This window comes from Mobula birostris, chromosome 7 (genome assembly GCF_030028105.1).
Source record: "Mobula birostris isolate sMobBir1 chromosome 7, sMobBir1.hap1, whole genome shotgun sequence".
Lineage (NCBI taxonomy): Eukaryota > Metazoa > Chordata > Chondrichthyes > Myliobatiformes > Myliobatidae > Mobula > Mobula birostris.
The window spans coordinates 92104462-92120445 of NC_092376.1; the positions used below are offsets into that span (position 1 = coordinate 92104462).

The following is a 15984-nucleotide window of genomic DNA, read 5'->3' on the forward strand; positions in this document are numbered from 1 at the left end:
CCATCAATCTTCTCCGCAGCTCCTCCATGAGCTAAACTATTCACCCATCTAGTTCCACTTTCCGGCTTTTTCCCCATATCCCTTGATATCCTGACTAATTAGATACCTGTCAATCTCCTTCTTAAACACCCTCAATGATCGGGCCTCCACAGCTGTATGTGGCAACGAATTCCACAAATCCACAACCCTCTGGCTAAAAAAATTTCTCCTCATCTCCGTTTTAACTGGGTACCCTCTAATTCTAAGACTATGGCTTCTTGTCCTGGACTCACCCACCAAGGGAAACAATCTTTCCACATCTACTCTGTCCAACCCTTTCAACATTTGAAATGTTTCTATGAGATCCCCTCTCATTCTTCTATACTCTAATGAATACAATCCAAGAGCCGACAAACGCTCCTCATATGTTAGCCCCTGCATTCCAGGAATCATCCTCGTAAATCTTCTCTGAACTCTCTCCAATATCAGTACATCCCTTCTAAGATAGGGGGCCCAAAACTGCACACAGTATTCCAAATGAGGTCTCACTAGTGCCCCATAGAGTGTCATCAACACCTCCTTACTCTTATACACTATTCCTCTTGAAATGAATGCCAACATAGCATTCGCTTTCCTTACCGCCGATCCAGCTTGGTGGTTAACCTTTAGGGTATCCTACACGAGGACCCCCCAGGTCCCTTTGCACTTCCGATTTTTGAATTTTCAAAATAAGTAATAATCTGCCCGATTATTTCTTCTTCCGAAATGTACAACCATACATTTGGCAACGTTGTATCTCATCTGCTATTTCTTTGCCCACTCTCCTAAACTGACTAAGTCTTTCTGCAACCTTTTCGTTTCTTCAACATTTCCTGCTCCTCCACCTATCTTGGTGTCATCCGCAAATTTAGCCACAAAAACATTTAATCCATAATCCAAATCATCAATATACATCGTAAAAAGAAGCAGCCCCAACACCGACCCCTGCGGAACACCACTAGTAACCGGCAACCAATCAGAATAGGATCCCTTTATTCCCACCCTTAGCTTTCTGCCTATCAGCCAATGCTCCACCCATTTCAATATCTTTCCTATAATTCCATGGGCTCTCACCTTATTAAGCAGCCTCATATGCGGCACCTTATCGAAGGCCTTTTGAAAATCCAAATACACAACATCCACAGCCTCTCCCTTGTCAATCTTATTCGAGATTACCTCAAAAAATTCCAATAGGTTGGTGAGGCAGGATCTTCTCTTCATGAAACCATGCTGGCTTTGGCCTATCTTGCCATGCACCTCGAGGTATTTCATAACCTCGTCCTTGAGGATTGACTCCAATATCTTTCCAACTACCGATGTCAGACTAATAGCTCTGTAATTTTCTTTTTGCTGCCTCCTTCCTTTCTTAAATAGCGGAACTACATCTGCCACCTTCCAGTCCTCCGGAACTATGCCAGAGTCTATTGATTCCTGGAAGATCATTTCCAATGCTTCCACAATCTCCAAAGCCACCTCCTTCAGAACCCTTGGGTGCACCTCATCCGGACCGGGAGACTTATCTATTTTTAGTCCACTTAGCTTCCCAAGCACTTTCTCTCTAGTAATCTTGACTGTACCTAATTCTATTCCCTGATACCTCTGGCTATCAGGTATATTGCTCATGTCTTCTACTGTGAAGACTGATGCAAAATTCTCATTCAGTTCCTCCACCATCTCTTTGTTATCCATTATAATTTCTCCAGCATCACTTTCAATTGGTCCCGTATCTACCTTTGTCACTCTTTTACTCTTCATATATTTAAAAAAACTCTTAGTATCCTTTTTTATGTTAATCGCCAACTTCCTTTCATAATTCATCTTTTCTTTCCTAATGACTTTCTTAGTTTCCTTCTGTAAGTTTTTAAAAGTCTTCCAGTCCTCATTTTTCCCACTAGTTTTTGCTTTCTTGTACGCCGTTTCTTTTGCTTTTATTTTTGCCTTAACCTCTCTCGTTAGCCGCATTTGTGCCATTTTTCCATTCATGATTTTCTTTTTTCTTGGAATATATTTTTCCTGTATTTTCCTTATTTCTTGTAGGAATTTCATCCAATTCTGCTCTGCCGTCCCTCCATTTAGCTTACTTTTCCAATCAACTTGGACCAGTTCCTCTCTCATACCACTGTAATTTCCCCTGTTCCACTGAAATATCGATACACCTGATACCAGCTTCTCCTTTTCAAATTTGAAATTGAACTCAATCATATTATGATCACTACTTCCAAGGGGTTCCTTTACCTCCAGCTCCCTAATCGCTTCAGATTCGTTACACAGCACCCAATCCAAAACAGCCGGTCCCCTGGTGAGCTTCTGGACAAGCTGCTCCAAAAAGCCATCCTGTAGGCATTCTACAAACTCCGTCTGCTGAGATCCATTACCTTCCTGACTTTCCCAATCCACTTTCATATTAAAATCCCTCATAATTATCTTGACATTTTCCTTCTGACATGCTTTTACTATTTCCAGCTGTAACTTGTGGTCCACATCCCAGCTGCTGTTTGAAGGCCTGTATATAACTGCTACTAGTGTCTTTTTACCCTTGCCATTTCTTAATTCTACCCATAAGGATTCTACCTTTTCTGATCCTATGTCTCCTCTTTCTATTGATTTGATATCGTTACTTACCATCAGGGCCACGCCACCCCCTTTGCCTACCTTCCTATCTTTCCTATACACTGTGTATCCTTGGATATTCAGCACCCATTCACATCCATCATTTAGCCATGACTCGGTGATGGCCACAATGTCATATCTTTTAACCTGCAGCTGTGCAGCAAGGTCATCCACTTTATTTCTAATGCTGCATGTATTTAAGTACAGTACATTTAGATCAGTATCTGTTGCCGATTTTGCTATATTTCTATTTTGCAGCAAATTATCCTGTATATTCACCGGCCTGTCCTTCTTGCCATCTTTGCTGCACAGTATTTTTGACTTACTTCTATCTTCCTCTTCCTCGACCCTAACACCTTGGTTTCCTTCCCCTTGCCAACTTAGTTTAAACCCTCCCTAACAGCTATATTAAACAATCCCGCCAGGATGTTAGTACCTTTTCAGTTCAGGTGTAATCCATCTTTTTTGTATAAGTCATACCTTCCCCAAAGTAGATCCCAATGATTCAAGAATCTGAAGCCCTGCCCCCTGCACCAGTTACTTAGCCACACATTCATCTGTTTAATTCTGCTATTCTTACCATCATTAGCGCGCAGCTCAGGCAGCAATCCTGATATTATTACTCTGGAGGTCCGGCTTTTCAATTTTCTTCCTAGCTCCTAGTAGTCTTTCTTCAGGACCTCCTCTCTTTTTCTGTCTATGTCATTGGTACCAATATGTACCAAGACTTCCAGCTGCTCGCCCTCTCTCCTCAGAATACTCTGGACTCGATCTGAGACATCCCGTACCTGGGCTCCAGGGAGGCAACACACCATTTGGGTATCCTTGTCCGACTCGCAGAATCTCTTGTCTGTCCCCCTTATGATGGAATCCCCTATAACTACTGCATTTCTTCTTGCTCTCTTGATTTTGGCACTGAGCAGAATGCCAGAGTCTCGTTCACTGTGGTCCTCCTCTGCCAGGTCTGCCTCTTCAACAGTATCCAAAACGATATATCCATTTCTGAGGGGGACTGTCACAGGGGTGCTATCCACTACCTCTCTATAAGTAGTATCTATCACCTCCTCACTTTTTCTAATTAGCCGAAGGTCATCAATTTCCATCTCCAGCTCCTTAACATGGTCTTTCAGGAGATTCATCTCAGTGCACCTGGTGCATATGTAATCCCTGGGGAGGCTGGGAGTCTCCCAGGCTCCCCACATCTGGCACTCCAAGCACAACACTAATCCTAGATGCATACCTCTAATGCTACTGTCTGTACTAAATACGAAAAAACTGTAACTTACTTCGTTACTACGAGACTCAACGGTCGCAGGAAGCCTCTTCCCGTCTCCACTGAAGCCCGTTGAGCCAATGCCCTTTCACTCTGCACCATCTCACTCTGTGGCCTGCTCCGACGCTGCCCGCTGGATATGGCGGTTTCCTTTTTAAACTGTTCGCGCTCAATTGGCTGACGTCACACACCGTGCAGTCTGGCTTCTCTCCTACCCCGAGAAATAAAATGTCTTCTCGCTGGAAATCCTTAGCCTCTTACCGCTGTCTTCTTGATCCGAAGAGAAAAAGTCTGCGACTTTCTTCCTCTTTTTAAACTGTTCGCATTCAACTGGATGTACTGGCTTTGGAGGTAGTGCAGAGAAGGTTCACCAGGTTAATTCCAGAGATGAAGGGGTTAACCTATAAAGAGAGATTGAGTTGCACAGGACTCTACTCTCTGGAATTCAGAAGAATGAGAGGGGATCTTACAGAAACACAAAATTTTGAAAGGAATAGATAAGATAGAAGTAGGAAAATTGTTTCCATTTGTAGGTGAGACGAGAACTAGGGACATTGCCTCAAGATTCAGGGGAGAAGATTTAGGACGGAGATGAGGAGAAACTGTTTCTCCCAGAGAGTGGTGAATCTGTGGAATTCTCTGCCCAGAGAAGCAGATGAGTCTTCTTCACTAAATGTATTTAAGGTACCTTTAGATAGATTTTTACATAGTAGGGGAATTAAAGGTTATGGGGAAAAGGCAGATAGATGGAGCTGAGTTTACGGACAGATCAGCCATTATCTTATTGAATGGTGGGGAACGCTCGATAGGCCAGATGGCCTACTCCTGCTCCTATTACTTATGTTCTTATGTATTCCAACTTTTCTTTCTTAATTACTTTTCTCGTTGCCTCCTTTTGGATTTTCAAAGCTTCCAAATCCTCTAACTTCCCACTAATTTTTTGCTCTATTATATACCCACTCTTTGGCTCTTATGTTGTTTTTCACTTCTCTTGTCAGCCAAGATTTTGTCATCCTTCCTTTGGAATACTTGTTTAGGATGTATCTATCCCACACTTTCCAAACTTCACGCAGAAATTCCAGTCATTGCAGCTCTGTCGTCATTCCTTCTGGTGTTCCTTTTCTCTCAGTTTTGGCCAGCTCCCCTCTAATGCCTCTGTAATTCCCTTTATTCCACTATAATTCTGATACATCTGTCTTTAGTTTCTCCTTCTCAAACTGCAGGATGAATTCTGTCATATTATGAATGCTGACCCCTAAGGCTACCTTTACCTTAAGCTCTCTAATTAATTCCAGTTCATTGCGTGACACTCAATCCAGATTAACTGGATTGAACTCCTAGTGAGCTCAATCACAAGCTGTTCCAAAAAGACATCTTGTAGGCATTCTAGAAATTCCCCCTCATGGGATCCAACACCAACCAGACTCTTCTGAGCTACCTGCATATTGAAATCGCACATGATTATTATAACCTTGCCCATTTGACATGCATTTTCCATCTCCCATTGTAATTTAAGGACCACATCTTTGCTACTGTTTGAGTGTCTGTATACAACTCCCATCAGGGTCTTTTTATCCTTGCAGTTCCTTAACTCTACCCACAATGGATGAACACTATGTTACTTTGACCCTAAGTCACTTTTTTCTGATGATTTAGTTTAATTTTTTACCAACAGAGCCATGCCACCACCTCTGCTGACGTGTCTGTCCTTTCAATAAAATGTGTATCTCTGGACGTTAAGCTCCCAGCTACAATCTTCTATCAGCCACGATTCAGTGATGCCCACAATGTCACAGATGCCAAGCTGTAACACACAACACTATCACTCTGGTTCCTATCCCAATGCCTAACTAGTTTAATCCCTCCCAAACAGCTCCAGCAAACCTGCCCTAAAGGATACTTCCCCCCCTCAGGTTTAGATGTAATCCATCCCTTTTGTACAGGTCGTACCTTCCCAGAAGAGATCCCAATGATCCATCAGTCTGAATCCCTGCACCCTGCACCATTTCCTCAGCCACACATTCATCTACCAAATCATCCTATTCTTACCTTCACTGGAGCATGGCACGGGCAGCAATCCAGAGATTCCTGCCCTTGAAATCCTGTTTCTGAGTGTCCTACTTACCTCCCTAAGATCCCTCTTTAGGAACTCCTGGATTTTCCTGCTTACGGCCTTGGTGCCCATATGTACCAAGAGTTCTGGCTGCTCACACTCCCCTCTTAGAAACTCAATATGGGACATCCCTTATCCTGGCACAGGGAGGCAACATACCATCTGTGTGTCTGTATTGTGCCCACAGAATCTTGTCTCTGTTCCTCTGACTATGGAATCTCCTATCACTACTGCAATCCTCTTCACCTGTCTCCACTTCTGAGCCACAGCACCAGACTCTGCACCCTTTCTCCTCCCCACATGTTCTTATTCTGGCTTCTGCTCCCTGCTTTTTCCAGTCCTGATGAAGGGTCTTGGGCCAAAATGTCGACCATTTTTTCATTTCCATAGATGCTGCAGAATCTCCCACCAACTGTGTAATCTATCCCTAATCAATCCCTGCCTTTCCAAGTGCAGATTAATTCTGTGCACCGGAATTTCCCTACCACCAGTGTTAGATTACCTGGCTTACTTTCTTCTGTAACGTACAGTATTCTACTTTGTAACATCCTTGTATCTTGTAACATCCAGGTGTTTCTTGAAAATATTACATGGACATCTGTTGTATCTTCCACATTTTTTCATGAATTTTACTTTTTTTATTTAGCTATGGGGTTCTAAATTTAAGAATTTGATTTATCACCTAGGAAAGTTGAACAATATTTCACTGAAGCTTGCAGGATGGAGTGGAGGGCTACTAGGGATTGGCAGGATAGAAATCTTCCTTTTCATGTTAGCTCAGTTTCCTCCAACAATGTAAGCATTTCTGGTTTTTAATCTTGCCTGCAACGTAGTTCTGCTGTCAGCAATGCTCTGACAGATGTATGAGCATTTCTTCTTTAAGACAGCTGGTTAATTTTTGATGATCAGATTAGTTTGTCTGATTGTAATCCCTCAGTATGACATATCTGAAATGTCCTGTGTTTAGGACAGACTTGCTGAACATTCCACATATCACTTCAGTTTAAAACGTAGATAGCAATAGTATTATTGTAAAAATATATACACCAACCCATTAAATGGCAATATTATGAGGTGGCTATAAGGTGTTCCTACATTTATCAACTTGGTGTCTTTTGGGAAGAAACCGAAAAGTATTTTCTAATATGCAACCTCTCCTTTGAACAGTGTGCTCGATATGACAACATGTTTGCTGCAGAGATTCTGATTGAAAAGGGAGTAAATGTCAATCACCAGGATGAAGACCTGTGGACCTCACTGCATGTGGCATGTGCTTCTGATAATCCTGATATTGTTCTGCTTCTCATGTTGGTAAGTCATAATGCTCTTTTCCAAACGTCAGGATATCACAGAAATGACATAGTAAAATAATTCATTCTGTGCAGTTTTAAGATGTCCTCTTTCAGCCATAATCATCTGACCATTTTTGAGATAACTGGATTTCAATCAATGATTTCTCTTTCTCTGAGAACATACTAAATGAAGACTTCTAGTGTAATGGTGCATTGCCATAGTGCAGCACAACTCTTTGAAGCCTTGGAGTGTCTCATCAAAAATTAAGTCTTTGAATAGTGTCCAATTGGAGACTGGAAGCCTGAGAAGATGTAGTTCACTCAGGTTCACAGATTGAGTAGAAAAGGCAATGACTCACAGCAGTTTGGTGCTTTGAGTGGTGCCAATCAGCATTTGGGATTAATTGTCAAGAACAAATTAAAGCAGAGGCAGGCATTGTTGGATCGGCCATCGTAGAAGTGGTCAAAGTAAAAATGGGGTTTTTGAGGCTTTAGCTCTTTGAGACTTCAGTGTGGAGGGCCTTGAGTGAGAGAAGGCAAAAAGGCTGTAGGTTGAAATTTTTTCTCCTCCATAATTTATTGTTTTTCCTTTTTTATAGTTGCTCAGTTTGGAATAGTAGATGTGACAGGCTGGATAGTGGAATACTCCTCTTGTGGGATGGGGGAAGACAGGGAGAACTCCAGTACCCCTGACACCAATGAGAAGTGCATCCTGTGGCATCCTGTAGTAGTTCTAACACTACTCGTTAAGGAGTTGGAGCTGGAACTGCATGTACTCCAGATCATTCGGAGGCTGAAGGGGCAATAGATAAGATACATAGAGAGGTAGTTACTCCCAAGGTGCAGGATAGAGGAAACTGGGTGTCAGTCAGAAAGGGGAAAAGGGTTAAACAGCCAATACAGAGTACCCTGTGGCCATCCCTGTCAACTACAGGTATATCACTTGGATACAGTCGGGAGGGATGGCTGAGCAGAGGAAAGTCACAGTGATCACTTTTTGGCACTGTCTGACTCTGTGACTCAGAAGGGAGGGCCTAAGAAGAAGTGAGCTGTGGTAATAGGGGATTTGTTAGTTAGGGGAATGGTCAGGTGGTTCTGTGGAAGAGAACGAGATTCCCAGATAGTATGTTGCCTCCAGGTGCCAGGGTCTGGGATATCTCAGATCAAGTCCTCAGCATTCTTAAGTAGGAGGATGAACAGTCAAAGATCATGGTCCATGTAGGTACCAATGACAAGGCAGGAAAATTGATGAGGTTCTGCTGAGTTCAAGAGGTGAGGTGCTAAGTTAAAGAGCAGGACCTCAAGGGTTGTGATCACAGGATTGCTACTCCATGCCATGTGCTAGTGAGTCCAGGAAAAGGAAATTATACGGTATAACATGTGGTTGAGGAGTTGATGCAGGAGGGAGGGCTCTCTTCCAGGGAAGCTGGGACCTGTACAGAAGAGACAGTTTGCACCTGAACTGGAGGGGGAAATATCCTAGAGGGAAGGTTTGTCAGTGCTGCTTAGAGGAGTGGTTTAAAACTAGATTTGCTAGGGAATGGGAACCAGAGTGCCAGAACAAATAGTGGAGACATTGTAGAGACAGATGTTAAGACCTCAGACAACGTCAGGAATCAAAAGGTTGAGCATGATGTGACTAATGTCCTGAGCTGCATAGATTTCAATGCAAGAAGTATTGTCGGAAAGGCAGATGAGCTCAGGGCATGGATCAACAGTTTGAATTATCATATTGTAGCCATTTGTGAGACTTGGTTGCAGGAGGGGTAGGACTGGCAGCTCAATATCCCAGTGTTCCATTGTTTTAGATACGACAAAGTGGGAGGAATTAAAGGAGGAGGGGTATTGTTACTAGTCATGGAAAATGTCATGGCTGTGTTCAGTTAGGACATGCTGGAGAACTGGGCTAGTCAGGCATTATGGGTGGAACTGAGAAATAAGAAAGTTATGATCATGTTATTAGGGCTATATTACAGACCACCCACCAGACCGAGGATTAATAAGGACAAATTTGTACAGAGATAGCAGACTGATACAAGAAACATAAGGTGTTTCTAAGAATGGGTAATTAAGAATGTTACCTGGGTTTCATCACCTAAGTTACAGAGCAAGGTTGAACAAGTTGGGTCTTTATTCTTTGGAACGTAGAAGGTTGAGGGGGGACTTGATAGAGGTATTTAAAATTATGAGGGGGATAGATAGAGTTGACGTGGATAGGCTTTTTCCATTGGGAGTGGGGGAGATTCAAACAAGAGGACATGAGTTGAGAGTTAAAGGGCAAAAGTTTAGGGGTAACATGAGGGGGAACTTCTTTACTCAGGGAGTGGTAACTGTGTGGAACAAGCTTCCAGCAGAAGTGGTTGAGGCAGGTTCGATGTTGTCATTTAAAGTTAAATTGGACAGCTATATGGACAGGAAAGAAATGGAGGGTTATGGGCTGAGTGCAGGTCTGTGGGACTAGGTGAGAGTAAGAGTTTGGCACGGACTAGAAGGGCCGAGATGGCCTGTTTCCATGCTGTAATTGTTATATGGTTATATGGTTGTGATAGCAGGAGATTTTAACTTTGTACATATTGACCGGGACCCCCATACTGAAAAAGAACTAGATGGAATAGAGTTTGTCAACTGTGTTCAGTAAAGTTTTCTTAATCAGTACATATAAGTCCCAATGTAAGAGGGTGTGATACTTGATCTGCTTAGGAAATGAGACAGGGCAGGTGACAGGAGTTAGTGTAGGTAAACAATTTGTATCTAATGATCACAGTGCCATTAGTTTCAAAATCATAAGTCTGGTCCAGGGGTTGGGACACTAAATTGGAGAAAGGCCTATTTTGATGGTATCAGAAAGGATCTGGCAAGTGTGGACTGGGACAGGCTGTTTTCTATCAAAGGTGTACTCGGTAACTAAGAGGCCTTCAAAAGTGAAACTTAGAGAGTACAAAGCTTGCATTTGCCTGTCAGAATAAAAGGTAAAGATAGCAAGCATTGGGAACCATGGTTTCCAAGATATATTGAAGCCTTGGTTAAGAAAAAGTAGGAAGTACATTGCAGGTAGGAGCAGGTGGGAACAAATGAGGCGCTTATGGAGCATAAGACATGCAAGAGAACACTAAAGAAAGAAATCAGGAGGGCTAAAAGAAGGCATGAATTTGCTCTACAGGTTAGAAGAAACAGATAAATGGGTGACTGCCAGGAGAGGGAAGGGAGAATATCAGATAGAGAACACAACTGTGGCTGTCCCCTTCAACGATAAATACTCCATTTTGAATACTATTGGTGGGGGGCCCTGCCTGGGGGAAACAACAACCGCCATGCTTATGGCTCAGAGTCTGGCCCTGTGGCTCAGAAGGGTAGGGAACTGAAGAGGATGGCAGCAGTAATAGTGGATTCTGTAGTTAGGGAGACAGAATGGCAATTCTGTGGACTCCAAAAAGAAACACTGATGGTTGTTTGCCTCCGAGGTGCTAGGGTCCATGATGTTTCTGAAAGCATCCACAACATCCTAAAAGGACAGGGTGAGCAGCCAGAAGTTGTGGTACATATTGGTACCAACGACATAGGTAGAAAAAGGGAGGAGGACCTGAAAACAGAATACAGGTAGTCAGGAAGCAAGATGAGAAGCAGGACCTCAAGAATAGTAATCTCGGGATTACTGCCTGCGCTGCTGACAGTGAGGGTACGAATAGAATGAGGTGGTAGATAAATGCATGGCTAAAGAATTGGAACAGGGGCAGGGATTCAGATTTCTGAATACTTGGGAGCTGTTCTGGGGCTGGTGGGACCTGCACAAAAAGGACAGGTTGCACTTGAATCTGAAGGGGACCGATATTCTTGTGAGCAGGTTTACGAGAGCTGTTCGGAGTGGTTTAAACCAATATAGCAGAGGGATGGGAACCAATATGATAGAGCTGAGGATGAGCCAGTAGGTTTACAAGTGGGTGTAACACGAATGTAAGGAAGGACAAGCCAATGATTGGGTACAATTGCAGACAGAGCAAGGAGTTAAATTGTCCCACGGAGGCAAAATTCAAAAGGGCGAAGAATGCAGGACCTAAGGTATTGTATTTAAAAGCACGTAGCATTCAGAATAAGTTGGACGAAGTCGTGGCGCAATTAGAGACTGGTCAGTTTGACGTTGTGGGCATAGTTGGGAGCTTAACATCAAAGGATACACATTGTATCGAAAGGAAAGGCAGGAAGGCACAGGCAGTAATATGGTTCTGTTTGTAGAAAGAGGAGAAACAGGTTCAGAGAATGTTAATTTTTTGTGGGTGAAGTTAAGAAACAGCAAGGACAAAAAAAAATGTCATGAGAATCATATATAGACCTCCAAATAGTAGCCAAGATATAGGGTTGAGATTGCAAAGGGAGCTGGAAAAGGCAGGTAATAAGGGGTATGTCCCAATTGTAATAGGGGACTTAAATATTCAAGGAGATTAGACAAATCAGGCTCTTGTTGAATCACAAGAGAGGGAATTTGTTGATTGCTGACAAGATGGCTTTTTTAGAGTGGTTTAGCCTGAGCCTACTCTGGCCAAGGCTATCTTAGATAGTGTATTGTGTAATAACCCAGATCTTATTAGGGAGCTTAATGCAAAGGAACTCTTAGGAGGCAGTGATCATAATATGATTGAATTCATACAGTAATTTGAGAGGGAGAAGCATAAGTCACATGTATTAGTATCGCAATGGAATAAAGGGAATTACAGGGGCTTGAGAGAGGAGCTTGCCCAGGTGGATTGGAGGAAGGCACTGGCGGGTATGTTGGCAGAGCAGAGATGGCTGAAGTTTCTGGGAATAGTTCACAAGGTGCAGGATAGATATGTCCCTCAGAGGAAGAAGTTCCCTTGGCTGACAAAGGAAGTTAAGGATTCCATAGCAGACAAAGAAAGGGCATATAAGATAACAAAAGTGAGTGGAAAACTGGATGATTGGGAAGCTTTTAAAATCCAACAAAAGGCAACTAGAAAAAGGGAAAAGATTAAATATGAGGGCAGACTAGCCAATAATATAAAGCAAGATAATAGAAGTTTTTTCAATCATATAAAGAGTAAAAGGGAAGTGTGAGTTGGTTTTGGACCACTGGAAGATGATGCTTGTGAAGTAGTAATGGGGGACAAAGAAATGACAGATTAACTTAAAGGGTATTTTGCATCACTCTTCACTGTGGAGGACACTGGCAGTGTGCCAGGGGTCTGTGAGTGTCAGGGAGCAGAAATAAATGCCATTGTTATTACAAAGGAAAAAGTGCGAGGCAAATTTAAAGGTCTTAAGGTCGATAAGCTACCTAGACCAGATGGACTACATCCCAGAGTCCTGAGAGAGGTTGCTGAAGAGATAATGGATGCATTGGTCAATATCTTTCAAGAATCACTTGATTCTGGCATGGTTCTGGAGCACTCTTTAAGAAGGGAGGAAGGCAGAAGAAAGGAAATTATCGTCCTTTGCCTAACCTCTGGCACTGAGTCTGGTTCTGCAGTGCAGAAGGGAGGGTGGAAAAAGAGGAGAGCGGTAGTGATAGGGGATTCGATAGTTAGAGGTGCAGATAAGAGGTTCTGTGGTCGTGACAGAGAATCCAGGATGGTTTGTTGCCTCCTGAGTGCCAGGGTCAAGGATGGCTCTGATCGCTTGCGTGACATTCTGAAGTGGGAGGGTGATCAGCCGGATGTCGTGGTGCACATCAGTACCAATGACATAGCAAGGAAGAGTGAGGAGGTCCTGGACAGTGAGTATAGAGAGCTTGGTAGGAAGTTGAAAAGCAGGACCTCGAGGGTGGTAATCTCAGGATTGCTACCTGTGCTACGTGCCAGTGAGGGTAAGAACAGGATGCTCTGGAGGATGAACAAAGTGGCTGAGGACCTGGTGTAGGGGGCAGGGTTTCAGATTTCAGGATCATTGGGACCTCTTCTGGGGCAGGTGGGACCTGTACATGAGAGACCGGTTACACCTGAACTACAAGGGGACCAATATCCTTTCAGGGAGGTTTGTTAGTGCTGTTGGGGAGGCTTTAAACTAGATTTGCAGGGGGATGGGAAACTGAGTGCTAGAGCTGACGGTGAGGCTGGGGTGAAAATAAATGATATTTATTGATTCCGGGAATGAGAGGGTTAACATATGAGGAACGTTTGTCCGCTCTTGGACTGTATTCCTTGGAGTTTAGAAGAATGAGGGGAGACCTCATAGAAACATTTCGAATGTTAAAAGGCATGGACAGAGTGGATGTTGTAAAGTTGTTTCCCATGATGGGGGAGTCTAGTACGAGAGGGCATGACTTAAGGATTGAAGGGCGCCCATTCAGAACAGAAATACGAAGAAATTTTTTTAGTCAGAAGGTGGTGAATCTATGGAATTTGTTGCCACGGGCAGCAGTGGAGGCCAAGCCATTGGGTGTATTTAAGGCAGAGATTGATAGGTATCTGAGCAGCCAGGGCATCAAAGGTTATGATGAGAAGGCAAGGGGAGTGGGACTAAATAGGAGAAAATGAATCAGCTCATGATAAAATGGTGGAGCAGACTCGATGGGCCGAATGGCCTACTTCTGCTCCTTTGTCTTATGGTCTTATGATATTAAAAGTTCAAGCAAAGCCGCAAATAGGAAGGTTGTGAGTGGTGGTAAAAATCTTCTGAGGTGTATATATTTCAATGCAAGGAGTATTGCGGGGAAGGCGGATGAGTTGAGGGCGTGGATTGACACGTGGAATTATGACGTTACAGCAATTAGTGAAACTTGGCTACAGGAGAGGCAGGACTGGCAGCTTAGTATTCCAGTGTTCCGATGTTTCAGATGTGATCGAGGCAGAGGAATGAAAGGTGGGGGAGTAGCATTGCTTGTTAGGGAAAATGTTGCAGCAGTGCTCAGGCAAGACATGTTAGAGGGCTTGTCTACTGAGTCCTTATGGGTGGAGCTAAGAAACAGGAAAGGCATGGCCACATTAGTAGGGTTGTATTATAGACCACCTAATAGTCAGTAAGAATTGAAGGAGCAAATCTACAGAGAGATAGCAGGCAACTGCAGGAAACATAAAGTTGTGGTGGTAGGGGATTTTAATTCTCCACATATTGGTTGGGACTCCCATACTGTTATGGGTCTAGATGGGTTAGAGTTAGTAAAATGTGTTCAGGAAAGTTTTCTAAAACAATATTTAGAGGTACCAACTAGGGGGGATGCAATATTGGATCTCCTGTTAGGAAACAAGTTAGGACAAGTGACGGAAGTCTGTGTCAGGGAGCACTTTGGTTCCAGTGATCATAACACCATTAGTTTCAAATTGATCATGGACAAGGATAGATCTGGTCCTAGGTTTGAGGTTCTGAACTGGAAGGCGGCCAAATTTGAAGAAATGAGAAAGGATCTAAAAAGAGTGGATTGGGACAGGTTGTTCTCTGGCAAGGATGTGATCGGTAAGTGGGAAGCCTTCAAAGGAGGAATTTTGAGAGTGCAGAGCTTGTATGTTCCTGTCAGGATTAAAGGCAAAGTGAATAGGAATAAGGAACCTTGCTTCTCAAGGGATATTGCAACTCTGATAAAGAAGAAGAGGGAGTTGTATGACATGTATAAGAAACAGGGAGTAAATAAGGTGCTTGAGGAGTATAAAAAGTGCACGAAAATACATAAGAAGGAAATCAGGAGGGCTAAAAGAAGACATGAGGTTTCCTTGGCAGTCAAAGTGAAGGATAATCCAAAGAGCTTTTACAGGTATATCAAGAGTAAAAGGATTGTAAGGGATAAAATTGGTCCTCTTGAAGATCAGAGTGGCCGGCTATGTGCGGAACCAAAAGAAATGGGGGAGATCTTAAATGTTTTTTTTGCATCTGTATTTACTAAGGAAACTGGAATGAAGTCTATGGAATTAAAGGAAACAAGTAGTGGGATCATGGAAATTGTACAGATTGAAAAGGAGGAGGTGCTTGCTATCTTGAGGCAAATTAAAGTGGATAAATCCCCAGGACCTGACAGGGTATTCCCTCGGGCCTTGAAGGACACTAGCGTTGAAATTGCAGGGGCCCTGGCAGATATATTTAAAATGTTGGTGTCTATGGGTGAGGTGCCGGAGGATTGGAGAGTGGCTCATGTTGTTCCGTTGTTTAAAAAAGGATTGAAAAGTAATCCCGGAAATTATAGGCCGGTAAGTTTGACGTCGGTAGTGGGTAAGTTATTGGAGGGAGTACTAAAAGACAGAATCTACAAGCATTTGGATAGACAGGGACTTATTAAGGAGAGTCAACATGGCTTTGTGCCTGGTAGGTCATGTTTGACCCATGTGTTGGAGATTTTCGAGGAGGGTACCAGGAAAGTAGATGAAGGGAAGGCAGTGGATGTTGCCTACATGGACTTTCGTAAGGCCTTTGACAAGGTCCTACATGGAAGGTTAGTTAGGAAAATTCAGTCGCTAGGTATACATGGAAAGGTGGTAAATTGGATTAGACATTGACTCAATGGAAGAAGCCAAAGAGTGGTAGTAGAGGATTGCTTCTCAGAGTAGAGGCCTGTGACTAGATGTGTGCCACAGGGATCAGTGCTGGGTTCATTGTTATTTGTCATCTATATCAATGATCTGGACGATAATGTGGTAAATTGGATCAGCAAATTTGCTGTTGATAACAAAGATTGGAAGTGTAGTGGACAGTGAGGAAGGTTTTCAAAGCTTGCAGAGGGATTTGGACCAGCTGGAAAAATG

The 15984-nt window shown here is 43.1% G+C and overlaps 1 protein-coding gene across 1 annotated transcript in view; it reads left to right on the forward strand.

Annotated features, from left to right (window-relative positions):
* Nucleotides 1-15984, forward strand: part of myo16 (myosin XVI) — a 541014-nt gene that overhangs the window by 42067 nt on the left and 482963 nt on the right. The window contains exon 3 of the mRNA XM_072264587.1: nt 7182-7325. Within this exon, the coding sequence (XP_072120688.1) occupies nt 7182-7325 (144 nt within the window). The remainder of the gene's footprint in view (nt 1-7181; nt 7326-15984) is intronic.